Consider the following 27,194-nt stretch of genomic DNA (forward strand, 5'->3'; position numbering starts at 1 on the left):
ACCTGATGTGTATTTCTTGTGCATTGTTTCCATGCAACACTTTGAGGTTTCTAAAGATGCTGTGTCCAATACTCTGCCCATTTGCCACATGGGGCAAACTGGACACTGCGGTTGTGGCTTAGTGGCTCAGTAGAGCCGCACTTGTGGAGCGCCCTCCACCCCTTTGTGCACGCACCCCACCACTTGGTGGGACAAGTGTGTGGCAGCAGCAGTGGAGGCGGCTCCTTTTGTGGGGCGGCGGGGCTCCCATGAGTCACCGGCAGTTTGCATGGGGTGCGTGCGCACCTACCTGGCTGGGGGCAAGGGGGAGTGGGGCTGTGGCGGTTGTTAAATTTCTTTTGGACACCACTGTTCTAAAGCATTCATGGAGCTCATAATACATCCCCTCTTACATTTTATATTACAAGAAATACAATTTAAACACATCAGCGTCAGTGACAGATGACACAACAGATGACTTTTTTCTTAAGATTTTACAGGGGACCTATGTTAGTTTCCACCATTTAAAATTTCAGTGTCCCAAGGCCACATCTTTACTGTTGGAACAGTAAATAAGACAGATTTAGAATTAACTTTTCCCCATGCATGTATACTTACAGTTTTATTGCCATCTGCTTCATTATCTAACATTGCTGGTCGTTTAGTTCCATTACTTCTAGCTTGCATTGGCCACAACCGTATTTGATCCTGTGGAAATCCCTAAGGTATAAGAAAGTTAAAATTATAAGAAAAACCCTTTAATAAAACTAGTTTTGTACAAAAAAATCCCCAGAAAGAAGTTACCTTGTGCAGTAAAGATGGGTGCCGCACTGCAGGTCTGCTTGCTTCCCTGCACTGTTGACCCGAGAACTTCTGAAACAGTGTCCATTAGATCCACACATCCTGTCTCATCATGCTCTGTCACAGGGCTAGTCAGTGACACAGGCTAACTTTCCTCCACTCCCACCCCCACTCTCCCCGCAGTTCCTTCTCTACTGCAGAGCCATTCACAAGAACTCCAAAGTAAAGCATGGATTGTGGGTACGGACACACATCTCAAAGAACCATTGTTACTGCACAAGATGAGTAACTCTCTCTCTGATATAGGGAAATTTTTAAAGGTGACGGATGAGGTGATTGATCTTGTAGAGCATGGACGAACACTATCTAGAGAGGTTATATTAAGAGCTTGGTAACATTGTCTAATCAATTTGAGACAAACTTGGAGAGCATTTGAGCTGAGTCTGCTAAGCCCTTGAACCTTTGCACAATGGAGAAGAAAAGACTAGTAGGACTTTCTGAAAAACCTTTGTCCTGTAGAAGACTAGTGCCCTTCTGACATCTAGAGTGTGCAATACAGCTTCTCTCTGGTTTTGGTGAGGCTTGGGATATAAGGGTGGAAAATGACTACGTTCATGTGAAACAGGGAGGTTTTCTTTGGGTTCAAAGAGAGGCCTAGTAAGTTCTTTCAGCAGCAGGTGGGAAGAAGAAGTTGAGTTTGTGGTGAGATGTTTACCATAGCTGTGGGGAACCTTCTGGTGATTGTGATGGCACTGAGTATATCTCTAAAGGAGATGAAGGCTATTATAGCTGACTGGTAGATTAAGAGAGCTTAGAGATGATCCCGGTCTTTTTAGGGCTAGAGCATAGTTAAAGATATTGAAGAGTTGCGGATGACAGAGAGATTTGTAGGAAGTATGCAAAATCTGGAAAACCAGATAATTTTAGTACCTAAATATCATGTTGGGGACTTCCCACTGTGTAATAATGCCTCTTCCATGTCCTTTGAACGGGAGCTTTCTCGTAGTTTGAAGCAAGAAGGAGTCATGCCTCAAAGCCTTGAGAACCTCCATGTTAGAATGTAGGAGATGTCCATTGTCCTGGGACAGATGATACACAGTGACAGGCAGGGATTGGCAAGCATGTTGCGAGCAGTGACAAGTAAAGAACTGGGTGTATCTGTCAAATAGGAGAGATCAGAATGATATGTGCTCAGTCTCATTTTTGTTTTCAGCGGGACCTTCAACAGAAAGCAAAAAAAGAAAAGGCACAAAGATGATCGTAGGGAGGACAGCATCACCTAGAGAGCACCATTTTATCCTTGCTATGGTTGGGATATTCCTTATTCAGTTAGGTAGGCCAAATGTGTGTGACTGGTGTCTCCTATCACTTGAACAGATTATGAAATACTTCTAGGTCTATCTCCCACTTGTGGTTATGTGGGAATTTGAAACTGGGACTGTTTGCTATTGAGTCAAATACCCAGGAGGTAGGCTGCTGACAGTGTGACATTGTAGAAAATACACCAGTTCCATAATCTCATCACCTCTGTGCAGAGTGACAGTGACTGGGTTCTCCCTTGTTGATGTATGTAGCATATGAAGGTTATATTGTCTGTTAGGAGTCTGATGTGTGATCCTTTGATTAGCAGAAAGAATTAGGTGCAGAAATTCCTGACTTCTTAGCATAAGAAGGTTGATGGGTATTAATGGCTGGGTATTTGTCTTGGGTATTAAGTGCACCCTCCCCTAGGAGTGATGTGAAAGCGACTAAAAGCAACAATGGGGAGGATTTGCAAGAAGGGGATCCATTTGAAAATGATGGTTGGGTCTTTCCACCAATCTAAAGAGAGTCTGACCTTCGTGGGCTGTGAAAAGAGTTCGTCTAGCCTGTCCACGTTTGGCCTGTAAACCAAGTTGAACAGCATCTGGAGGTAACAGACGTGAAGCTTAGCATGCGATATTACTTTTGTGCCTGCTAACTTGTGTCCTGCATTGTAGGCAATGCCTTGGTGATATCTGGGGGCTGCTATCAACAGTCTATCTTGTGTGGCTAGAGAGAAAAATTTGTGTTGGGGAAGGAGAGCACTCTGGTCTGTAAAGAGTAGAAGTCAGTGCCTCTTAATTCCTAAGCGTTTATTCCTAGGCATCCCTCTACAGACCCATTTCTGTAAACAGGTGTACTGCAGCTTTGATGACTTGGTGAGCCTGATATAAAGACCAGGCTCTGAGCAGGGAATCACCCAGGTAAGGGAAAATCATTACATCCTTTTATGTGGATGGCCACTACTACCTTGGAAAATATTCTCAGGTCCAATGATGGTCTGAAGTGGAGCAGCCTGAACTGGTAGTGGTACTATCCTTGAGTGAATCTGAGAAATTTTGTGTCAGTAGGACTGATATATGAAAGTAAGCCACCTGAACGTTAAGGACTGAACACCAGTCTCCCTGTTACAGCACTGGAACAATTTGTGCGGAAGTGACCACCTTGAACTTCAATGCTTTGACAAATCCGTTGAGAGCTTTGAGGGCTAGTGTGAGTCTCTACCCTCCTTTCCTTTTGGACATTAAGAAATTAGCAGAACTTTGACTTGTTGATGTTGAGGTACTGGTTCTATGGCTCCCAACTGCAGGAAATGATCTCCTTCTTGTCCCTGTATGGCCCATGGGATGGTGGTGCCCACGGATGGCCATACCAAGATGGTGATGGTGGGGCCATTTAAGGATATCCTCTAGGGTTCAGCAGATAAGGGGCTTCATAAGAAGCCTATAAAGAATACTTATATGATACTGCATAAGGGTCACTGTCTGCATCCTCACTGGAGTGCAGGTGGCATGGGAGGGCAACAGGAAAGAGTCCTGTGGTGAGCGAAGATGTGGTGTAGAGGTCACAGCACTGAGAAAAGGAGACCCCAGCATGTAGACTGTAGGAATTCCAGTGATGCCATCTAACTCAATGCTGTTGATAGTATTGTGGAGGCCAGGGATCTAACCTACACTGGTTCCTACGCTGTCATATGAGAAATTGAAGATGGCACCAATGAGGGATCACGTACCAGTACTTTCTTACAGAAGTACTTACCCCTGCCTTTGCTGACTTTGCGCCCGTGCCCATCAGGTCTGTAGGCTTGTCAATGATCCTGACAATAAGAACTTCCTTGAGCCATGGGTACTGGACTGAGAAGGTCTCTGTGCCAATTGTACCAAGGATATCAAGGGTGTTGGAGAATGTCTGTGACTATCTTGGAGCTCACTGTGGAAACTTCCCACTCTCTTTTATGATTTGTTAGAGGGGTCAGCAGCTTGTTCCTTCAGCTCACAGGCTTTAGACTTTGAGGGCTGAGGGGAAGACTCAAGTCTGACAGGTGACTTGTGACACAGGTCCAGAGAAGGTATGAAGCCACCTCCATGAAGATAATCTTTTGTCTGAGATCTCTATTCTTATGAGACTGGGGCATGAGTTGCTGGCAAAACCCACACTTTTGTTGAACGTGGCATTTCCCTGAAGCAGCAAATGCACTGAGTGCTTGTCTACGATAAGGATTGCCTCTTTGCAAGAGAGGCACTTCTTGGAGCCCAGGGAGCTGGAAAGGAGGAAAGAAGCAGGAAAAGAAACTAAAAATTTTTAAAGGGGAAAACTGAAAGATTAAAAAAAGCTATAACTATACAAGAGCAGATGGCTCCTTTTCTAGCAAGGGGCAGTTGAGAAGGAACTGAAGGGGGTAAGCCTCTGTATGCCAATTAGCCACATGATGCAGCACCAGGCAAGGCAGCTTACGTGTGGGCCTAATGGACACTGCTACCAAATTTCTAAAACCAGCAGCACAGGGATGGCATGCACACCTACAGTGGACATCCACAGGGACACCACTCAAAGTTGTAGTCATATATACCAAGAGAATGCAAGTATTATTAAGTGAACAAAGTCAAGTAACAAAAACAGATACTGGGTTAAAGGAAAAAAAAAAAGCCTTACCATTGTTTGAGAGAGATTTTGCACAAATTCTACAAGTGTGGAGTTTTTTAATACTTTGAACACAGTATATTTCACTTTTTCTTCATCATACATATCATTGCCTTGGTGGCCACAGAACTGGTCCTCTGTCACTATCTGAAATTGCACATTCAATACACATTACTTATACTTAATTTACTGCTGAAGAATCAAGAACATTGTTGATGTAGAACAACAAGAAGTCCTCTGGCACCTTACAGACTAACCTTTGTCTGTAACTTCTGTTAGTCTATAAGGTGCCACGGGACTTTTCATTGTTCTCAAAGATACAGACTAACCCGGCTACCTCTCTGACTGTTGACGTAAGCTTTGTATCAGAACTATCTAGTTTATTGGTTAGTGTCAATGTTTAAACTTAAATCACTTTGTGTTAATAAGTCTTCAAATACATACATCATTTGAAATTTAAGACAAACTATGCTAGTCAACAACCTGTTTAAAAATTCAGCAAAATGTCAAATGCCTGGACAAAACACAGCACAAAGCCATTAACATTTAGGTCCAAATCTTGCAAACTTATGCACATTTAGCATAGGAGAAGTGCCCCAGCATTCAGTAAGACTATTCACTAATATGTTTCCAGGAATGGGGCTAAAACATTACAGGACAGTTTCTAATCTCCACTGATCTGTATACCAATTATGTAGGATGTATAAGAACCACATACTCAGGAGATCTAGCCACTGGGAAAAGCCCAGGCTTATGTGGAATTTCTTTCTGGTATAGCACTGCCTCTAGTAGCAAGACAAAAAGGGTAGACAAAGGAAATGAACCTGCTTGCCTACTTGGAAGCCATAGCGGCACAATCTATGGATCAGCGGCCCCACGGCAAAACCGCTATTTGTAGCATGTCTATTTTCTAGAATTCTGACTACTATTAAACCAATATTACTATCCTAAAATCTGAAAGTAGTTAAGTGCCTCTGGTTGAAAGCTGACCTGCACTTGCATGTAGAGGTGAGCTTCCTGCCTCTCTTTCCTCTTTTGAGCCTCTATTCTCTTTTCTTCTTGTAGCCGTTCTACTAATTGTTGAGGAATATCATGATCCGTGACAGGTTGCAAAACTTCACCTAAAAAGAAGGTGGGTTTGTGATGTCATTTTACAATAATTCGTATTTAGCAGGGCTTTCATTCATACTCATGACTATTTTTGGGGCAATAGGTACACAACCATTTAGACCTTTTAAACTACTGTTTATGTGATACATTTTGACAAAGGGCAAACTTTCTAATGTAGGCTAGACTACGCTATTTTCACAATTCATAGTTGATCCTTATGAAGAATTCAGTTAAGCGTCACAATTTTAGGATACTAAATATTCAGTGACACTCAAATGTATAGATACCAAAACAGATTTAGTTTGCATAACTGAGGTTTAGTTACATAAAAGTAATGGTACTCCATTTCTGTTACCTAAAACACAATCAAAACTATTGTAACAATTACTGTGAAAACAACAGAAGTACTCTAAAGGAATCATTATGTCAATTGAAGTCATTTTTTATTTTGGAGATGCAGTAAAAGGTGGGTCAACCTCTAATACTTCCCAAGGTTAACTCAATTTTCTCAAGTTCCATCATATGGTGAAAGATTTTAACAATTTAGAATTCAGAAGTAACCTTAGACTTCTGCATTTCAATATCTCAATTTAATCAACATTTACCCCCCAAAAAGATATATATTTATATATATATAAATGTATACACATACTTAATTTTGATTCCCTGATGTAAACCAACATGTACGCGTTAGTACAGTGCCGAACAGATAAGTCATCATCATGACCTCCATAATTGTGTTCAATTGCTTCTTCCTTTGTACATCTCGACACAACATCATCATCAAATTTACACCACTGGGGAGAAAACGAATTATTTCAAGATACAAAAAATTATTCTTGACTCAAATTAATTCACACCTTAGTTACATTAATTAAATTACATGTTAAGAAATGGATTTTTTTTGTTTTTTGTTTTTGCTTTTTGAAGTGACTGAAATATAAAATGCTTTTTCTCCAAACAGAAATAATTTTTAATATAACCCACTGGTACCTTGTACAATCTTCTGTTTTTATGCAAAATGAGGAGAGCCTTAAATTTCTGAAGCTTTATTAATGAAATACATGAGTCTGTCTAACATAAAACAGTAAACTTCAGCCAAGCTATTCAAATGATTATTTACCTTAACAGAATCTAATCTGTTATGCAAATTTATTTAATAACAACCATGAAGTTCAGACAGCTGATGCTGATTTATGTTGTAGAATGAAATACAAAACAAGTCGTGCACAAAAATATCCAACTACTACTTGTAAATTTTAAACATAGTGTAGCAAATACAAAATAAAATATCTCAAAACTTCATCCTCCTCTGTAAAATATCTGTTGTGAAAATTAAAGGGGAAATATGAAAAGAATAAATATAAATTGAATCTTGGCTTTCACCTCAAATATAAACAATTAACTGCTCAAAAACATTTTATGGTGCAAATGCAGGTATCTCAAAGAAACATGTACCTGAGCTGTAAATTTCTAGTTATATCAATATCTAGTCATCAGAATGGTCTATCTCAGGGGAAGACAAAATTTGGCCCATGGGCCAAATTCAGCCTGCAAGAGCCTTGGTCAGGTTCTGGGCCTGCCCTACCCAAGCTCTGTGTTCAAGGAACCACTCTGAACATGGCAAGTTTCAGAGGGGAGGAGGGTAGAGAGTTCATGCACTGCCCCACCCATAGAAAAATTTTGCAATTCCCATTGGTCATTTTCCGACCAATGAGAGTTGCCTGTTTGCAGGACCAGCAGCGTGTGAAGTACTCATCCCTCATGGGCGCTTGCAGCATTCAGAGTCAGCCAAGCATTGCCTTGCAGCCAATGCAGGGGACTGGAAGGCAGGGACCCTCACTGAGGTACCAACAGTGTTGCTGGCTGGGAGTTGGCCAAGTTTCTCCCAACAAGAGCCTGCCACTGGCACCCCAGCTCCTCCCTTCCAACCCTCTTGTGACCCTCCTACAACCCTCCCACCACGTAACCCAAGCCCTCTGCCCCATGCTCCAGCACCCATAACTCCTTCCAGAATTTGCTGCCCGACCACCTATTCCCAGGCATGACCCAAATCCCTGCACCCCACCTTCTTGCCCTAGGTCACCACCCCTCTCAGACCCTGCTCACACTCTTCCACCCCAGCCCCTTGCCTCAGGTGATAACCGCAAGCGTCACCCAAACTCCCTCCCAGATCCCACATCTGATCCTGCACCTCAGTCTATTGCCACAAGCTTCCTTCTGCACCCAAATTCCAACACAGATCCCACACCTCCTCCATTAATAACATGGAAAAGTGCTGCACTTGACCACTTACCAAAATTTTGGAGCGGCCCCTCATCAGAAATTATTGCCCACCCCGGCCTCTCAGACAATATTAAGAGAATGTAAGAGGGGAACAGAGAGCCTCCATAAAGAGATGCTAGGGGAAGAGTGGGGAACCTGGCCAAATCGAGCCCCTGGCTTCCCTTGATCCAGCCAATGGCGAGGCTTAGGTTTTCTCACCCTTCTCCACAGCCAGGAAAGCCAGTGTTAGTGTTGCAGTCCCACTGCAAGTCTCTCTGCCTCGTCACCCCTCCTCCTGCAGGGCTGGTGCACTAGTGCTGACTCACTTCACTGCAAGGAGGTGGGCAGCACCAGGTGGAAGACAGGGATGCCCTGAGCTCCAAGGGTGTCTGTTTTTATTTCTCAGGCCACTGAGGTTTGTTTCTTTTGGCGTTTTGCTGATGTTATTTTTTGTTTTGAATTTGTTTCTCTGGGGCAGGGGAGAGGGTTGTTTTTGGGGTTTGGTTGTTTTTGTTTGTTTGCTTCTTACTGGTGTGTGGCTCCCAAATGGTTTTGGTCTGGGTCAGTGGCTCCTGACCAAAAAAGGTTTCCCAACCCACACTAAAAATATTTCCCTAAGTATTGCCAAGATTTAAATATATGTATTATGGGCAAGTACAGACATCCTAAGACAGGCTAGACAGCCTTCTTCTGCTGCAGCCCTAGTATGTATGTGTCTGACTGTACGGACTCCCTTAGCTAAAATCTTTGGCCACAAGTCAACCCAGAACAGGCAAACACGAGCCTGCTTCTCTGAAGTGGGCTACAGGTTCCTAGTGCCTCAAATTGTCAAGACGTTTGCTAAAGCGGAAAAAGAGAAGACTTTGTCTAGAAACTGAGTTTCCCTAAATCTGTGGGAGTACAAGTTGAGTGACAAGAAACAGTTTAATAAACTCTCCTGAGACCAATCACTGTACTGGAGAATATGAACTTAATTTCAAAGTTAAGTATTTTAGTACTCCTCCCTACTAAAGACTAGAAGGTTCGTAGAGTGATTGTAAACAGCAATAGGAATCTGAATTACAGGTTTCTGAGATGTTCCATGACAGAAGCTTTACCTGCCTCAAAAGACAAGAGTAAGACACCTCTACAAACATACACAACAGTTTGGCTGCTTTTTCAATACTTACTTTGCCATCCCCTTTAGGATTTAAGTATACAACATAATGTCCACCATGGTTATCTCCACTATGTACTAGTACTGCATGAAGGATGTAATTTGCAGCATCTTTAGGGTCTGTTTTTTGTAAAAATTCATCAAGTGGCAACTGCTCAGGAAATTCAAACCTAATTTTGAAAAAGTTAAGTATTTTTACTTGTAGTTAAGACAGAATTAATACACATGATGAAATGTATTTATACTTATAAATAAAAGTCACTAAAGGAAGCTGGAGTAGGCAACTGAAAAAGTCAAATTACAGCATCATTTTAATCTGAGATTAACTGCAATGACTGGGTAAAGCACTGTATTTTACATTTGTTAGTATATATTTTACATTGTTAATATATGAATAAGCCTTGTATACACAAGAGACTAAATTCTGCTCTCAGTTACAAAGCAGTGTAAATTCAGAATAATTCAGCTGAAGTCAAGAAGTTATTCTGGAGATTTACTAAGATGTAAATGAGAGCAAACTAGCTCAAAAACAGAAGTGCAGCTACTAAAGCAGTTACCTTTTGAGTGGAATGCTATTCTTATTTTGCTTCAGACAAAAACTACACAACATTCTCCAATTATTGTAACATACAGGTTTCCTCAATTTCCTTCCCCTCCCAGAAAACTGATAAATAATAAATTCATTTGCAAACAATGGAACCTAAGTGTCCAGAAGTATACCTGGCTGGTACAAAACCCACACCATAGAAATTACATAGGGTCCCCCCTCCCGCCCCAAAATAGCTCATTCACTTATTTTATGAACATCCTGAAACATGGTGCATCTGTGGCAGATGCATAGAAAGTGTGACATGAGAGGGGAAGACCCAGTAATTCTGTTTATTCCTGCAGCAGGAATTTGGTATACTTTAAAAACAGTGGCACATTACATTATTGCAACTTTTCTTATTTTTGTTATATCCTTATGACATACACAAAGCTCTATATAAAATTGGATCACTTAAAAAATCAGCTAAATTTATTATTTATTTCATATCCCAATAAGTGGTTAACAATGAACATTTCATAAACAGCTGTACTTGTCAATCAGAACACTAAAAATTCATAATTCAACAAAGCACATAATCAGTACTATTTCTTGGGAGCCTTCTTCAGCATGTATCTTCATGTACTTCTCCCTGCTGGTATCAACTGAAAACCCAAAAGCCAGACTTAGGGCAAAATATTTTCATATCATATTTCAATAAGTTCAAAACTTTAATATGGCAAAAGAGTTACCTATCATTTATCTTGATGTTTTGGTCAGTTTGAGGGTCATACATAAATCTCATGAGTTGAAGGTGTAACACTGGTGGTAACGTTAGGAACTTCACACCTTTCTCTGCCTCCTGTATATTTGAAAAAGAATGCAAGATTCAGACTAAGTCTGTCTTCTTGAGGTACTCAAAGAAAATTGTTTTACTCACAAACTGGATTTCCTCAGATTTGCTTCTACTATATGGGTTTTTACCTCTACCACACAATAGACAGATAATCACAGAATCACAGGACTGGAAGGGACCTCAGGAGGTCATCTAATACAGCACCCTGCTTCAAGCAGGATCAACCCCTACTAAGGACAACAAGGATTTTTCTTAACTTTTTAATACACACTTGAGCCTCCCAACTGCTATGACAGTAGCACTTGGAAGCAAAATAGTTAATTATTTAAAAGAATAGCAATAAATAAGGTAAATACATCATAAATATCACAATGAGCTAAGAAGACATGAGCAAACAAGTTGTCTGATTAAAAATGTACACAGATGCCACATAGCACCAATGAAATATCTAAGTTCAAGAAGGCTGATTCAGCTAGTGCTGGAAGATTGCTGAGTGAAAGGTCTTCCCAGTATAGCTAGCTTTTCATTTTATTACTTAGTACTGGGGTCTTGGGAGAGCTAAAGTAAAAACTGAGCTTCAGTGAGAGCTTACTGAAGAGGGAAGATAAGAGAGTCAAGATGCAGACCAAAGGGTGACTTGGATTGCCAAAGAGATTAAATGAATAAGGCACACGCTGCTAGACTTCTACATCTTACCATAAGAAGAGTATTTACATAATTTTTGTTTTTCCAATATATTTTAACTATTATTGACAAAAGTTATGCTTGTTGTAAAAACAAAAAAAAACCAGCTTAACAAACCACTTTTAGACAAGGACTTCTGCTTTTCACACTGGGGTAGGCAGAGTGAAACCGAAAGCGCAGAAAGAAATGTACTTGTGCAAAAAGATGAATGGCAAAAAATATTCTGCAGCTTCATTTGGTGTGCCTTCCTGTTTGTCAGTGGCATACATATGCGAAGTGCTTTTTTTGTTTAAAAAAAAAAAAAAAAAGTGCTGGTACTCAGCCAGCTCCCAGCTCCATTTCCCTTGCCAGTCCCACGGCTGGGGCCGTGGATGAACTGGAACTCAGTACTGCCAAGTACCAGCACAAAAAAAGCACTGCATATGCTCATGCAAATGCAGACTAACTTTGCTAATACAGCTGAATGGATTTTCATTTGGAAATCCAGTATCAGCTGAAAAATAGAATCTAAATTTAATTTTAAGTTCTTCTTTGAATTTTATACCTGCAAGCCATGTTCTCCTGCATCATATTTGTTATCCCCATCCAGTTGTTCTACTGCAACATAATCAATGAAGGACTCAAATACTAGGTGAAAAACAGAAGGAAAAAACAGAAGTTTACAAAAACCATATGCAAACTCAGTGAAAACACAATAAAAAGAGCAAATTAATCTGTAAAACTTACTCAAGTCTAGACTTTGTACAGTGAAAAATATGAATAGATTGAGACTTATTAGGCATTAGAGGGGACAAATAACGTTTTCAAAATATGATTTAAAAAACAGACTTAAATGGTCCACCAGCTTCCTACAATCCTTCACATGCTTACCTGTGCTTTTAACGGTTGTTCTTCGAGATGTGGTACACACGTGCATTCCATTCAGGTGTGTACACACCTAGTGCACTGAAACCAGAGAATTTTGCTCAGCACTATTTGAGGGCAGTGCTCAAATCCTCTGGCCCCCATAGGCCATGCCATGGCTATATAAAAGGGAACATGGCCTCAAACCCTTTCAGGGCCTTTGTCCTGGTGCCTAAGACTGGAGATTCAGAAGCACAGCTGATGGGGCATACATGCCTACACCCACATCTCAAAGAACTAACAGTTACAGCACAGATAAGTAACAATCTTTTCTTCTCTGAATAGTTGCAGATATGAATCCCACTAAGGTAAGTCACAAGCAGTATTCATAGGCTATGGGGCTTGTTTATTTAAACAATGACTGCAGAAATGCATTTTCAAAGTTTTTATTTGATCAGGATACTAATGTGACAGCATAATGTTTCATAATCAGTGCAGCCCTACAAACATCCAATAATGAAACAGCGCTGAAAAGTACAATCAATGTTGCTCACTTGGGCTCTCACTGAACGAGTCTATAACAGGGTCAGGCCAACAGACCCCTGTTGGAAGGATAGAAGGCAGCTCAGGACCCAGCCTGGGCTAGGGGAAGAGCAGAAAGAGCTAATTCAGCTCCCAGGTGGAGGCAATAGGGTGTGGCAGCAGGCAATCAATTAGGGTGATCTGATTGCTGTCAGGCTTAAAAGCAGCTGATGCAAACAGCTGGGAGGAGAAGAGAGGTGGTGGAGGAGTTGAGACACATCATGAGGGAGATAAGGAGAAGCCAAAAACAGATCAGAAGTTGAGAGTGTGTCCACAAGAGGGCTGGGAAAGGAGGAGTGGTGGTGAGAGAGCAGGGAAGGAGACTGGCCACCAACCAAAATAGCAGAGGTAGCCACAGCCCAGACTCTACAGTCAGGGACCTGAACCAAGACAAAGGGGCACTTTGCCACAGAGTCCTAATTTCTATGGGGGCATGGCCTGAACTACTCCATAAACTGAGGAAACAAACATCCACCTAGAAACAGCTGATGTGAAGACTAGGTGACCCTCAATAACATCCTCATAAAATATAAAAAAAAACTGAGATAATGAACAAAATGTTTTAGTTGTTTCCTGAAAGAATGCTAGGCACCATCTGACACATAACACATTGAAGACAATTTTCACGTGCATTTGAGTGGAGTTTAGGACAGAACACAAGCAGGAAAATAACCTAGTTAAATTCAAACTATAAAACAACTTTGGACAAACCCTGTCTTTGACGAATAGTGCATATTGCAGAGCCATCATTTTAGGGCCTGTATTTTGCTGACTCTTCTTGCAGATTTTAACAGCAAAAAATTAAACACAGTGGACAAGATACTAGCAGCTCAAATGGAGGACATATGAGAGCAGCCAGTACAGTATTAAAGTCCAACAACGGGATCATATCCTCCACAAGTGAAAAAGGTAGATTATACTGTTTAGAAATTTCATGACCATGGAGTTTGAAAAAACTCACTTCCCTGGGATTGGAAGATGAACACCATGATTACCACAAAATGAACTAATGAACTAAGAGCCAGACCTGAAGATTCAAATGTAACAGGTAATCAAAAATGACCTGAATGCAAGCTAACACTGGTTTACCTTCCTTATTTAAAAAAAAAATCACACTTCCACTTGCCCAAATATTAGTTTTAGTAGATGGATTTTTCACTCCTAAGTAAGACCCCTCCAAACTGCTTCTGATTATTGCCCTTCCTTCTCATCTTGTATCATCCATACTGTGAAATATAGACTGCTCAGTATCTGCCATGTAACCTGGCTCTGATGTCCAGGCAGTGGTTTGGGAAAGAGAGAGATCTGTGAGGTCAAACAGACAGACTCAGAAAGTTGGAGAATGAACACTGTCTTGGTCAAGTCAGCAGAATAAGAATCAGTTTAGCATAGTTTAACTTAACCTGAGAGATTAGAGGAATGAGAGGGGATTGTGGGGGAAGGATTTATCAAAGCCACTCCTCAATTCAATTGGAAATCTTTAGTTACAGACCTTGGGCTGAGTCTGGCTCAAGAACAAAAATAATGACTGTTTGTCATCCTTTATTGCGCAGGCTGACCGATGGTATACCCCATTCACTGAAGATGGACCTCACTACGCTGTTCTTCAGAGACCATTCATGGTTCTCAGAGAAAGTTCACTGGACAACTGGTTTTAGGAACCGGAGAAGGGTGTTGATGTGTGCATGCAAAATGCCAAAACTTTATTTCTTCTTGACAAAAGTATTTGGAGAAGGCTCCTGTTTGTTTACATACTAGCATGGTGATATCACTGACAAGTATGTGACTGCCTGCCAGCCACAGAATGAGCTAGCTGGGTAAAGTTGGAACCAGAGGACATTCTACTGTGAGATTTGTATCTCCTCACAGAGAAATCCAGTTACTTTACAGAATAAGAAGTTTGTTGGAAATATTGTGGGAGTACCAACTGAACTACTGTTGCAATGGCTGATCCCCATAATGGCACCTTTTTATTGATGCACTGTAACATGGTTTTGGCATCCTTACAAGGATACCTCATGTCTTTTCAGAAAATAATGCCAGAATTCTGCAGCGAACCACACACAGCTGAGGACATAATCCCAGATAAAATGTCCATCACATCAAGTGCTGACTTTAATGATGTCTTAGCTGTTATGAGGCCCTCTGCCAAGAAAGACTACCAGAAGGGACTTTGGGGGGTTAGAGCAGTGTAACACTTACACAGACATGGAACAGATTATGCAGTCTGGAGGGCTCAAGCATCTACCTAGAGGGCACTACTAAGCAAAGTTCTCTGGATTTGGGGCCCTAAGTACATGCACACAAGTGGAATACACGTCTGCAACCCCTTGAATCATCTGCTTGGTTTACTGAAGACTTAGATAGCTCTATATTTCTTGCCTTGCTTGCTAATGACTTGCTCATGTAATTAATAGTAACTGTTATAGTGCTTGATTCACTTAGCTGTTCTCTTGGTTTTTAACATGGCCATTTGTATAAACACAGGGCTATTTTCTCAAAAGTTCTTCTGCTTTGTTGATCATGCCTATACTAATATCATCATCCGTTATGACATTATAACCACTGTAGAAGCAACTCAGGGTATTACAAGATATGATATCAGACGACAAATAATCAGGAAAAAAAATGAACTCTTAAAATACAATATCATCTGAATAAGTTGTTGGGGGTAAACGACCAAAGCAAACAGTCTCTCTAAACAGAAAAGACTTTTTTTGCGGTACCTTCATGCTATGACACCTACTTATAAAATCAAAGGCCTGATTTCCAAGATGGTGAGCCTTTGTAAATCTATTTGAAGTCAATGAATTGGGTGGGTGCTGAGCATCTCTGAAAAGCAGGCCCAACATTTAATTTCAGCACACAGAATACATATCACTTACTATTTTTCTTTCCCTTTATACTTAGCTGGATGTCATAATAATCCTCTATTCGTTCAGACCGATAGTCTACATGTTTACATTGAATGTAAGACTGCAAACAAAAATAAAAAGATAGGATTTCAATATATACAAATAACAGAAGCAATTTTAACAATTTGTAAACTAACTAAATACATACCACCATCTTCCCTCTGAATAATTTAGGGATAGTGCCTTCTACACACGTGCCTTTCATTTTATTTTCCACATTATCAAGCAACTGAAAGAAACATTAGATTTGCACTGTTACACAGACTGAGCTACTTTTTCCTGAATTTGTTAATTTAAAGTACATACTTCTAATTTAGTCATCAAACTTTGAGGACTTTACTTTTCATTTTGTTAGTCTTTGAAGTTCTACATTACTACTGTTTTGTTTTGTTAGAATACAGACTAACATGGCTACCTCTCTGTTACTATTCACATGAAGATGAGAGTCACTTGACACTGGCTTCTCCTTCATGTTAATCCTTAAATCCTCCTTTCCCCCCCCACATCCCTTCAGAAATACCCCAGGCCATTTTTCCTTAGACTTGAAGACATCTGTAAAAGTCAGTGATACACTAACCAGCCAAAAGCAGAGTAACCTTAGATTCTTTCTGGAAGGTGGAAAACGGCTATATCACATGCAATGTGTGTAATATCCAACTGCTTATTGAACAGAAATGGATTTTCTTCTAAGTAAATAAATAACCAAAATAAAAAAGAGGAGGTGGCATAATGAGCTAGCCTATAGGTGACCTGCAACAGATTTTTTTTGTTAAAATTGTGCTTGTGTCTTTGTGTATTCCTTTGTAACGCATAAACAGGGCCTAAAATTTTTCTCATTTTGTAAATGAAACAAAACAAAAAAAAACCCTTATAAATATCAGGAATATAACGACTCAACTTCACTGATTTTGTTAGAGGACCACTGTATACAGCTTTCATTTAACTGAAGGAGTAAAGATGCAGAAGCTTTTCAGACTTGTATTCAGAATGTAAGTGGTTTAGCTTTTCCCAACAAAAACATAAATTAAGTAGCTTTAAGTATACGACAAGTACCATTTTCCCTTTATAAGTAAACTAATTTGTTTAGCTCTTGTATTGCCACCATTTACCTAATGCTGCAGACAGAGTCTTTCAAAACAGAAAGAACTTGAATTTCTAATTTAAAAACTAGAAGGGCAGTGTTACCAGGGAGGAGGGTAGAAACTACTCAAAAAAAAAAAACCTCAGTTCGCTATCAACATTTTTATACACCAAAGAAACAACTGAGCAAATCCAGTTATTGATTTCCTTTCCAAGCCACCTTTCAACTACATTTCTCCAATGTGACCTTAACAAGAAGAGTGAACATATTTAAATGCCTTCTACATTTTGTTTCTAAACTTTGCTTTCTTCTACAACTTGTGTGCTACTATCCCCAAGACCATAAATTTGAAGGGACTACACAAAGCCCAAGGAAGATGCCATGTAAAATGGAACTCTATAAACTGTGGCTTATTCTACTTTAAGAAATGAATTTCAGTATTAATAGGAATTTAACAAAATACCTATGTGCTAGTAGCCAACAACAGTTGAAATCAGAAATCAGTAAGAAATGCTGAAAACTTACCACACGGCATAATTCCTGAACATCATGTTGCATGAAGCTGTCTAAAGTTTCCCACCTTATAAAACAAACAATATCGGTATATTATAAAAATGTAGAAATCCGGCATTTAAAATATTCTGATAATTCAATTTTAGAATAAGAGTTTAAATCAAGGTGGATAAAAATCAGTGTTTTTTTTTAAAATACTTTATTTAAATTTTTTTTGTTCTTTTAAAATCATAACACTATCTTTAAAAAATAACTTACAATTTAAATCTCATCACAAAGATGCTATATCTACATTATAATCTCATGAAAATGAAGTAAAGGCTCTAGTCTGTTCAGTCTAATTACGAGCTCTTGCTTCTGAAAGTTCTGGGCTTTCAATTCCTGTTCTCAGAAGATTAAAGTAACGTGGAAAGACACAGGCTGGATAGAATTGTTTTTGTTTTTATGCGGTGATACACCTGGACCAACCATGGCAGAGAACTTAGTAAAGACATTAGCTTAAAGACAGGTAGACAATATACGGCAAAGAATGGAGGCAGCACAGAAAGGAACAGTGGTGTGGACTGGAAAGAAAGAGGGAAGATGTTATGCAGCAGAGATGCAGCTTCCTGTATTTCCCCACACTTTTGCCACAGAACAACTGTTGTGCCTTCTGAGCACAAGAGAGACCCTATCTGGGAAGATTTTGACGTAATTTGTTCCTTAGGTAAGAAAAGAAAAATGTGTCACATGTAAGGAGTTCAAGAAGAAAATACAGGACCTAGTGGCAAGACTGAAACATCATAAGAAAAACTGCTTATTGGGAGAAAATGATTTGGATGAAAATGTGGTTAACTTTCAAGATCAATGTGGATCAACTGGTTAGTAATTTAAATTAAATTTGCAATGCATCATTCTTCAAGACTCTCTATGCCTTTCAGTATAAGTGCAATTTAACAACAGAATCCCCAAGCTCTTTGCTATGTTGGATGCTGATAGAAAACAAAATGTTTAGCTTAGCTAATCCTTGTGGATTGTTTAATTAGTTAACTAGGTTGAGAACCTATCACTCAAGAATACTGTACAGAAAGATGCAGGAAGAAAAATCTAGAGTTGCCAGTTGCCACCATGGGAAATTTTATTTCATATTACGTGCCCCTAGTTTTGGTACATCATGGCCACATACCATAATGTTGATCCTGTAAGTGTATTGCCTATTTTACATCAGCATACCTCAGCTTTTCCAAGGGAACCCCCTTCTCTACTTGTTTTCTCAAAAAACTGAAGTGCCAGTGATTTCAATGACGCTTACTCCAAAATTAAATACATTTTAACTGCAGTCAAGCTTAGCTTTTTAGGAAACTTTGAATCAGACTCGCATCCTTGCTGGAAAAAATGTAAATGACAACTGAACAAAAGGTGACAAAAACTGAGAAGAATGACCATTCAAAATCATTTTTCAAGTTTCTTTCAGGACCTCTTTTAAGCATAAAAGATAGACTACCTACAACACTTCCGAGTCATCTGTTGGCACATTTAGCAGCAGTGCTGCAACTAAACACATTTCAGACAACAAAGTATCAGTAGCAGGAAAAAGATTTCAATCCTCCAGTAAAATTATCATGGATGGCTTTGCAGTAAGGAATAACAAATACAAACAAGATATTGCAGATGAAAAGATTGCTCAATTTACTTATGTTGCCAATTTTTACTTCTCTCATTATTAACAATAAATCTCTTCGTCAACATGATAGTATGCTTATGACCAGGCTACAGTCTATCTGGTAGAGCAGATACTGGGGGGAAGCTTCCTAGATACAGTGTATGAGAAGGATACTGAACAGTGTGTAAGAAATACTGAGGGGAAATTTGACAATTCAGTCCTTGCTGGGTGGAGCCATGTACACAACAATATAGTAATATTTGCCTGTGTGACAAAAGAAGAGGGAGATACTCACCTTGTGCAGTAACAACGGTTCTTTGAGATGTGCTAGACCCTGGGTGCCAGCGTGTCCTTGTGCCAGCACTCAGAGATTCCTGTATAGCTGTGGTTTCCTGCACCACGAATGCGCAGTAGTGCCTCTTCATGCTATCTAGCACATTTGGTATGAGGCCCTCCATTCCTTGCCTACCCTAGCAAATAGAGCAGGACACTCCAAAGCGGAGGAAGAAGGGTGGAAAGTGGAGCACCCACGGGGACAAACATGTCAAAGAACCATTGTTACTGCACCAGGTGAGTAACTTCTTCAAATAGTGTCCCTGTGGGTGCTCCACTCTGGGTGACTATAAAGAACAAGTCACACTTTGGAGGTGGGTTTGGAACCCAGTAATGACGACAGTTGACAGAACTGCTTGACCGACTTGAATGGAAGAAGCAATGGAAGATGAAAGAGCATAGTGCTGTGCAAATGTGTTGCTGGAAGACCACGTCGCGGCCTTTATGTCTGTACGGGGCACATTCTTGAGGCAGGCAGTAGTGGAAGACGCAGACCTGGAAGCTCTTTTCCATGGAATCTCTTTTTGGTGAAGTGCGTGGCATGTGTGAATACAGACGGAGATCCACTTGGACAGTTGTTAAGATGAATTGGACAGGCCCTTGGATCGCTCCACAAATGACAGGAAGAACCTAGGAGACCTGCGCCAAGCCTTCATGTGATCGATGTAGAAGGCCAATGCCCAACAAATGTCCAGTGTGTCACACCGCAAGTGCAGCGTCAGAGTGTGGCTTCAGGAAGAATGCAGTTAAGTGGATAGGTTCATTGATATGAAAATGGAGAGGGAACCTTAGGAAGAAACTTAGAATGAGGAACACTGTATAAGGAGGTTCAGCCATAACAGTGGCAAGCTCCTCAACCCTTCTGACTGACATGATGGCAACTAAAAAAATAGAAGTTACTTACCTGGGTTGTAATGATGGTTCTTCAAGATGTGTCCCCATCAGGTGTCGGGCTGGCCCCAGTGTGCTGCAGACTGGAGATTTGCAAAGCATTTACTGTTCAGATTGCGCATGCACAGGAGCGTGCCGGGCCCTTCTATTCACATGCGCAATCTGGTCTGAGACAGTTCCTCAAAGCCACCTTGAAATACAAATCTGAAAGACATTAGAACAAACTCTGAAGCAGGGAGGAACGACAGGTAGTGGAGCACCCACAGAGACACATCTCGAAGAATCATTGTTACTATCCAGGTGAGTAACTTCTCTTTCTTCTTTGAGTGGTCCCCGTGGGTGCTCCACATCAGGCAAGTACATAGCAGGGCCCCGCAGAAACATGGAGGAGGGTACCGGAGCTAAATGTCATTTGCCACAGGAAGTACAACTGTTGAAAGAAGCGTGTCTTTAGCAATTTGGCAATGCATGGCATAGTGCTTGGCAAATGTACCGTAGGACGACCATATCACTGCTCGGGAAATGTCCTTTAAGGAAATGCCTTTGAAGGAAGCTGTGGATGCTGCCATTGCCCTAGCAGAGTGAGCTTTAGGTGGGACAGGGTAATGCTGTCTTTCGGAAAGAATAACACAATTATACATGAGGTGATAATGTTTGAAAGTCTCAGCAATGACAGCACTTCGCGTTTAGATCTCTATGCAAGGGACGGTAATCGTTTGTTTTTTTACAAAGGGCTTTGTTCTTCCTAGGTGAAACACCAAAGCTCTTCTCACATCCAGGGAATGAAGTCTTGTCTCCCTACTGGAAGTATGTGGTCTTGGGTCAAAAGATGGAAGTCTGATCGGCTCCTTCAAGTGGAACTCGGATGAGACATTTGGGAGAAGGCAGGGTGCAACACAAGTATCACTTCCTTCTCGTTGAATATTGTATATAGAGGAGTAGCCATCAAGGCAGCCAGCTTGCTAACTTGATGAGCGGATGTGATAGCCAGAAGCAACACCGTTTTTAAGGTGAGAAGATATAATGGAGTAGTCACTAAAGGTTTGAACAGTGGCCTAGATATGGTATCTAGAACTAAGTCTAGACAGCAAGGCAGTGATATAAGTTTGCAAGAGGGATACAGGTTGGCAAGACTTTTTAGAAAACACGCTGTGATGTGTGAATACCAATGTCCCTTCTGTCTCAGGTCTAAAAGCCAAGATGTCCATTAAGTGTACCTTTAGAGATGGTAATACATCAGATGGTAAGGCAACAGTAACCATTGCCAAGATGGAAGCAATACTAATCATCTTGAAGCGCTACTTGCGTAGGTAATGATTTGATGCCCCTAGGTCCAGAAGGGGTCCCCATCCACCTGTCTTCTTCTCCGGAAGGAAACGGCGGGAATAGAATCCCTTCCCTCGGAATTCATGAGGTACCTGCTAAACTGCTCCAGTTATAATGAGGTGGTTGACCTCTTGCCTCAATAGTGTCTCGTGAGAGGGGTCCCTGAGGAGGGGCAGGGTGGTGGGAGTAGCGGGCAAAATGGCTTGGAATGGAATGGCATGACCTGCTGAAATTATTTCCAGTAACCACTTGTCCATGGTGATTTTGGACCACTGGTGGTAAAAGGGGTGAAGCTGATGGTGGAAAAAAATGTTGGGTTGGTGGTTCACACCGGACAGCGAAGATGGTGACACAGACCTCAACGGAGTAGTCCAAGTTGCTGCCTTGGAGTTTGCATGGATGGATTACGCTGCTGCCAGTTATGTCTTCTGGATGGCCTACGAGGTTGTCGAGATTGATCATAACCCCTCTGCTTGTAGGGCTGTCACAGATACGGGTTGTTGCATTGCCTCTGATATGGATAGTATATTTTTCTTTTGTAAAGCAGGGTATACTTGCCTAGGGTTCTGAGTGTTGTTCGAGAGTCTTTGCTCAAATGTACAACAGCGTCCATAGTTTCGGTGAACAATTTGCTCTTATCAAATAGCAGGTCTTCAACCTTAGTCTGTAACTCCTAAGGTACCCCCCAAAGTTTGCAGCCAGGATACTTGCCTCATGACCACAGCTGTTGCCATGAAACATGCAGCAATATGAGCGACATCCAAGGCTATTTGTACTCCTGTCCAAGACGCTGCATAACCGTCTTGAACAATCCCCTTGAGGACAGGCTTCTTAGAATCTTATAAGTAGTCCATGAGTGTTATTAACTTCATTTTGTTATCAAAATTATGATTAGACAAGTATGCTGCAAAATTCACCACGCACAACAGTAAAGCATAAACCTTTCTCCTGAACAAATTCAGCCTTTTAGCACTTTTGTAAGAGACAGCGGATTTATAATGTGGTACTTTGGATCTGTGCTGGGATGATTTTACTACCAGCAAGTTCGGTAGGGTATGGTTAAAAAGGAATGCCATACCCTTGGTGGTACAAAGTACTTTTTATCCGACCTCTTATTATTGGCCAGAATGGAAGTGGGAATCTGCCAAATGTAGTTTAATGCCTCTGTTATTGCATCATCCAATGGAACTGCAATCTTGGATGATGTTGGGGGTCCCAAGTTCTTTAAAAGTTTATGCTGCTTCTCCAGGATTTTAGCAATTTGAATATCTTGACCTTGAGCCGCTCTTTTAAATAGCTCCTGCAATTGTCTCAAGTTGTCCGGAGGGTAAGATGCACCCGGGATAACCAATCCATCAGGGGATGAAGAGGAGACTTTGTGTGGTAGGTTTCCGTTTGTTCCTCTACTTCCCCTGGTTGGTCTTCCATCAGTTTCAATAGGATGGCAATTTTGGATTGGGCTTGTGGTGGAGATGGCTGTGAAAGTGATGGTGGAGGGGTAGCTGAGCACCTATACTTCTATCTTGACTTGGGAGAGATATCTCTAGACCTGCTGCATTAGCAGTATCGCTGATGATGGTTCCTGTATTAGTGAGTATGGGAACAGCAGCATAGATCAGCGTGCGGGGATGAAGAGTGAGAAACAGAATACCTCCTGTGTCCATGGTGGTGATGGGAATAAAGTAGGTAAGAAAGTCTTGAGGACAGCGGAGGCGAGGGGGACCTGTGATAGGTATGGCTGTGAGCACGATGTGGTTGCTCCAAAAAGGGTGGTCTTAGGCATGGCGAAGGAAGAGACAGAGAACACTGAAATGTTCATGGCACTGGGAGTGGGGGGTGGAGGCGAGGAAACTGTTGCAACTGCAAATGCTCAACATTTACCTAATATTTTAAGAAGTTTAATTTAATAAAATATAAGCGCTGTTGTACCTAAGTGTGTGATTTAGTTCTTCCCATTCCTAAATGTACTGCCACTACATCTGCGGCTTGACAGAGGTAATGAGTATTGTGTACCATTTCCTGAAATACTTCAATAATCTGGAGTGGGTCTTACCCACAAAGGCTCATTACCTAATAAACTTCTTAGTCTTTAAGGTGCTACAGGACTGCTTGTTATTTGTTACAGAAATCAAGTTATCTAAAAAATATAACACAAAGTATGCCCTCATACATGTCATAAAATGCTGTACTGAGTTGTAAATGAACATATTTTAAGTGATGAGATTTGCACTAGTGTTTCAAGAAATATGAAGTATCAGGTGGAAATCTGATTTCAATCAATGATTTAAATCACCTTAATTTAAATAAACTATCCCTGGTATAAATACATAGTCAGATAAAGGATCTGAAACTGGCATCTTCAATAATTCCACTTTCAAGACCAGACAGACCCGAAAAATGTTCCAGTTTTGTTTAACAAACAAACAAACAAAACCCCACAAACAAAACACTCCATCAGGTGTTCCACTCAAGTGTCTTTTACAAAAGTAAATGTCTGGTGTTTGTCTTAAATTATCAGCGCTCTTGTCACTTAATAGCTACATATTACTCTACTTTCTCTTGATTTAAAATTGGTTAGCATTTGGACACAGAGAACAGTTGCAAAAAAATAAACGAGAATTAATTAAGTGTTCTTTGAAAAAAAAAGAGAAGTTACTCACCGTAGTAACGATGGTTCTTTGAGATGTGTCCCCGTGGGTGCTCCACAATAGGTGTCGGGCTCGCCCCGGCGCCGCAAATCAGAAACTTTCCAGCAGTTTCTCCCAGACCGCGCATGCGCCGGCGCACGCCGCTCCCTTGCGTGTCCCTGGCCACGTGCGCAATCCGGTCCCCGCCAGTTCCTTGACCAACCGCCTTGGATGCTCCTGAAAAACACTAAACAGAGATCCGAAGCGGGGAGGATGGGCGGGTGGTGGAGCACCCACAGGGACACATCTCGAAGAACCATCGCTACTACGGTGAGTAACTTCTCTTTCTTCTACAAGTGTCCCCGTGGGTGCCCCACAATAGGTGACTACCCAGCAGTAACCCAAGTAAGGAGGTGGGTAATCAGTTTATGTGCAGCTTGCCCCTGAAAGGACTGCAGTTGACAGACGGGTATCCTCTTCGAACACCCGGTGCAGAGCATAATGCTTGGCGAAGGTGTCATAGGATGACCAGGTCGCTGTTCTACAGATGTCTTTTAACGCGATGCCCTTGAAAAAAGGCTGTTGATGCCGCCACCGCCCTGGTGGAGTGAGCCCTAGGCAGGGCCAGCAAAGGAGTCTTTCGAAGTTCATAGCACATTTTTATACAGGACACAATGTGCTTCGAGATTCTCTGTGAAGAGAGGCCTTCCCCTTTTGACCTGGGAGCGAGAGAAACCAGAAGCCTGTCCGTTTTCTGGAAGGACTTAGTTCTGTCTATGTAGAAGGCCAACGCCCTCCTCATGTCCAGGAGATGTAGGTGTGCCTCCTTGCCGGAGCTGGGAGGCTTCGGGTAAAACAAGGGTAAAACTAGTGGTTCATTAAGGTGTAACTCTGAAGAAACTTTTGGAACAAAGGCCGGGTGCAGCCGTAAGGTTACCGCCTCCTTTGAGAATACTGTGCAGGGCAGCGTTGCCATAACTGCTGAGAGCTCGCTCACCCTGCAAGCTGACGTGATTGCAAGGAGGAAGGTTGTTTTTATTGTAAGGAGACGTAGGGGAACTGTGGCTAAGGGTTCAAAAGGTGGGCCCGTTAGCACGCTGAGCACCAGGTCCAAGTTCCACGATGGTGGAAGTGGTTTCTGAGGGGGGTACAGGTTTACCAGCCCTTTGAGGAACCTGGTAACGATAGGATGGGCAAATACCGTGGGCCCCTCCTCTTCATGCTGAAAAGCAGATATAGCGACGAGGTGGACCTTTAGCGAGGATAGGGAAAGCCCGCCCCTCTTGAGGTCCAGTAAGTATTCTAGTATTACAGGTATAGGAACATCAAGGGGAGCTAATGGCTTGGCAGAACACCATGCAGTGAATCGAGTCCATTTCTGCTTGTAGGTCTTCCTGGTGGAGGTCCTTCGGCTACTCTCCAGGACTTGCTGTACTCCCTCCGTACATGGGATCTCTAGGGAGCTGAGCCATGGATTAGCCATGCTTGTAGGTGCAGGCCTTGAGAGTGTGGGTGCACTATGGACCCCTGGGCCTGAGTGAGTAGGTCTGGCGCCACCAGAAGGGGGAGCGGTGGGCAGTCCGACATGCGCAGAAGCAAGGGGAACCATTGCTGTCGATCCCACATTGAGACTACTAGAATCATGCGGGCTCTCTGCCTTCTGGCTTTCTGCAAGACCTTGTGGATGAGCACTGTGGGGGGAAACGCGTAAAGTAGGGGGCCCTTCCATGAAATCATGAATGCGTCCCCCAGGGACCCCCGCCCCAATCCTGCCCTGGAGCAGTACTGGGGGCACTTCTTGTTGTGCTGAGTGGCAAACAGATCTATCTGAGGAAACCCCCATGTGTGAAAGATCGGTCGTAGCAGATCGGAACGGATCTGCCATTCGTGCGTGAGTGCAAAGCGCCTGCTCAGCTGGTCTGCTTTCACGTTGTGAGCGCCCGGCAAATACGAGGCTTTCAACGTTATATTGTTGGCGATGCACCAGTTCCACAGCCGGACTGCTTCCGCACATAGGGCACGGGATCGAGCTCCTCCTTGTCGATTTATATAAAACATGGTGGAGGTATTGTCTGTATTGATTCCGACTACTTTGCCTTGTACGTGGTCTCGAAAGTGTTTGCAGGCGTTGAACACTGCTCTGAGCTCCAGTATATTTATGTGCAGTGACTGTTCCGTAGGGGACCATAGTCCTTGCGTCACTTTGTCGTCGATGTGAGCTCCCCATCCTATGTGGGAAGCGTCTGTAGTAAGAAAAATAGAGATTTGTGGTTGGTGAAAGGGTACCCCCTGTCAGCATGTTCTTGGGGTTTACCCGCCACTGCAGGGATCTGCGCACCTCTGTCGTGGGCAACACCACCCTGCGGACAGTGCGGGATGCCGGCTTGTAGACGCTCGCCAGCCAATGTTGCAGGCTGCGCATATGCAATCTGGCGTTCTGCACCACAAACGTTGCTGCTGCCATGTGGCCTAGCAGCTGCAAGTACATTAAGACCGGCACCGTGGGGTTGTATGTAATGACTTGCACCAGCGAACTGATGGCGTGAAAGCGGGCATCGGGTAGATGGACCCTTGCTGTAATAGAGTTATATGTGCCCCTATGAACTCTATGTCTTGCGTGGGGTCGGTCTTGGACTTCGCGAGGTTGATGACTAGGCCCAGCGAAGAAAACGTGTCTGCTGTTACGCGTATCATGCGTAGTACCTCTGCCTTCGAGGCCCCTTTCAGTAGGCAGTCGTCCAGATATGGGAATATAAATACCCCTTGTCTGTGCACGTAGGCTGACACCACTGCCAGGGTTTTGGTTAAGACTCTGGGGGCCGAGGAGAGGCCAAACGAAAGAACCTTGTATTGGAAATTCTCCTTGCCGACCATAAAACGGAGAAAGCGTCTGTGTGCCGGGTGGATCGTTATATGAAAATACGCATCTTGTAAGTCGAGGGCTGCAAACCAATCTCCATCGTCCAGTGTCGTGAGTATAGAGGCGACTGTGATCATCTGAAAACGTCGTTTGCGCAAGTACCGGTTGAGGCCCCGAAGATCTAAGATGGGCCTCCAGCCTCCTGTTTTCTTCTCTGTGAGGAAGTATCGTGAATAAAAACCTTTCCCCTGGAATCGCTTTG

At 42.2% G+C, this 27,194-nt stretch overlaps 1 protein-coding gene across 2 annotated transcripts in view; it reads right to left on the minus strand.

Annotated features, from left to right (window-relative positions):
* Positions 1 to 27,194, minus strand: part of USP7 (ubiquitin specific peptidase 7) — a 162,538-nt gene that overhangs the window by 36,981 nt on the left and 98,363 nt on the right. For both annotated transcript variants that reach the window (XM_075011292.1, XM_075011291.1), the window contains exons 8-17: positions 17,266 to 17,320; positions 15,808 to 15,888; positions 15,630 to 15,720; positions 11,864 to 11,946; positions 10,532 to 10,641; positions 9,267 to 9,423; positions 6,485 to 6,629; positions 5,713 to 5,843; positions 4,735 to 4,869; positions 598 to 699 (exon numbers count right to left, since the gene is read on the minus strand). In XM_075011292.1, the coding sequence (XP_074867393.1) occupies positions 598 to 699; positions 4,735 to 4,869; positions 5,713 to 5,843; positions 6,485 to 6,629; positions 9,267 to 9,423; positions 10,532 to 10,641; positions 11,864 to 11,946; positions 15,630 to 15,720; positions 15,808 to 15,888; positions 17,266 to 17,320 (1,090 nt within the window). The remainder of the gene's footprint in view (positions 1 to 597; positions 700 to 4,734; positions 4,870 to 5,712; positions 5,844 to 6,484; positions 6,630 to 9,266; positions 9,424 to 10,531; positions 10,642 to 11,863; positions 11,947 to 15,629; positions 15,721 to 15,807; positions 15,889 to 17,265; positions 17,321 to 27,194) is intronic.

This window comes from Carettochelys insculpta, chromosome 16, assembly GCF_033958435.1.
Source record: "Carettochelys insculpta isolate YL-2023 chromosome 16, ASM3395843v1, whole genome shotgun sequence".
NCBI classification, from domain to species: domain Eukaryota; kingdom Metazoa; phylum Chordata; order Testudines; family Carettochelyidae; genus Carettochelys; species Carettochelys insculpta.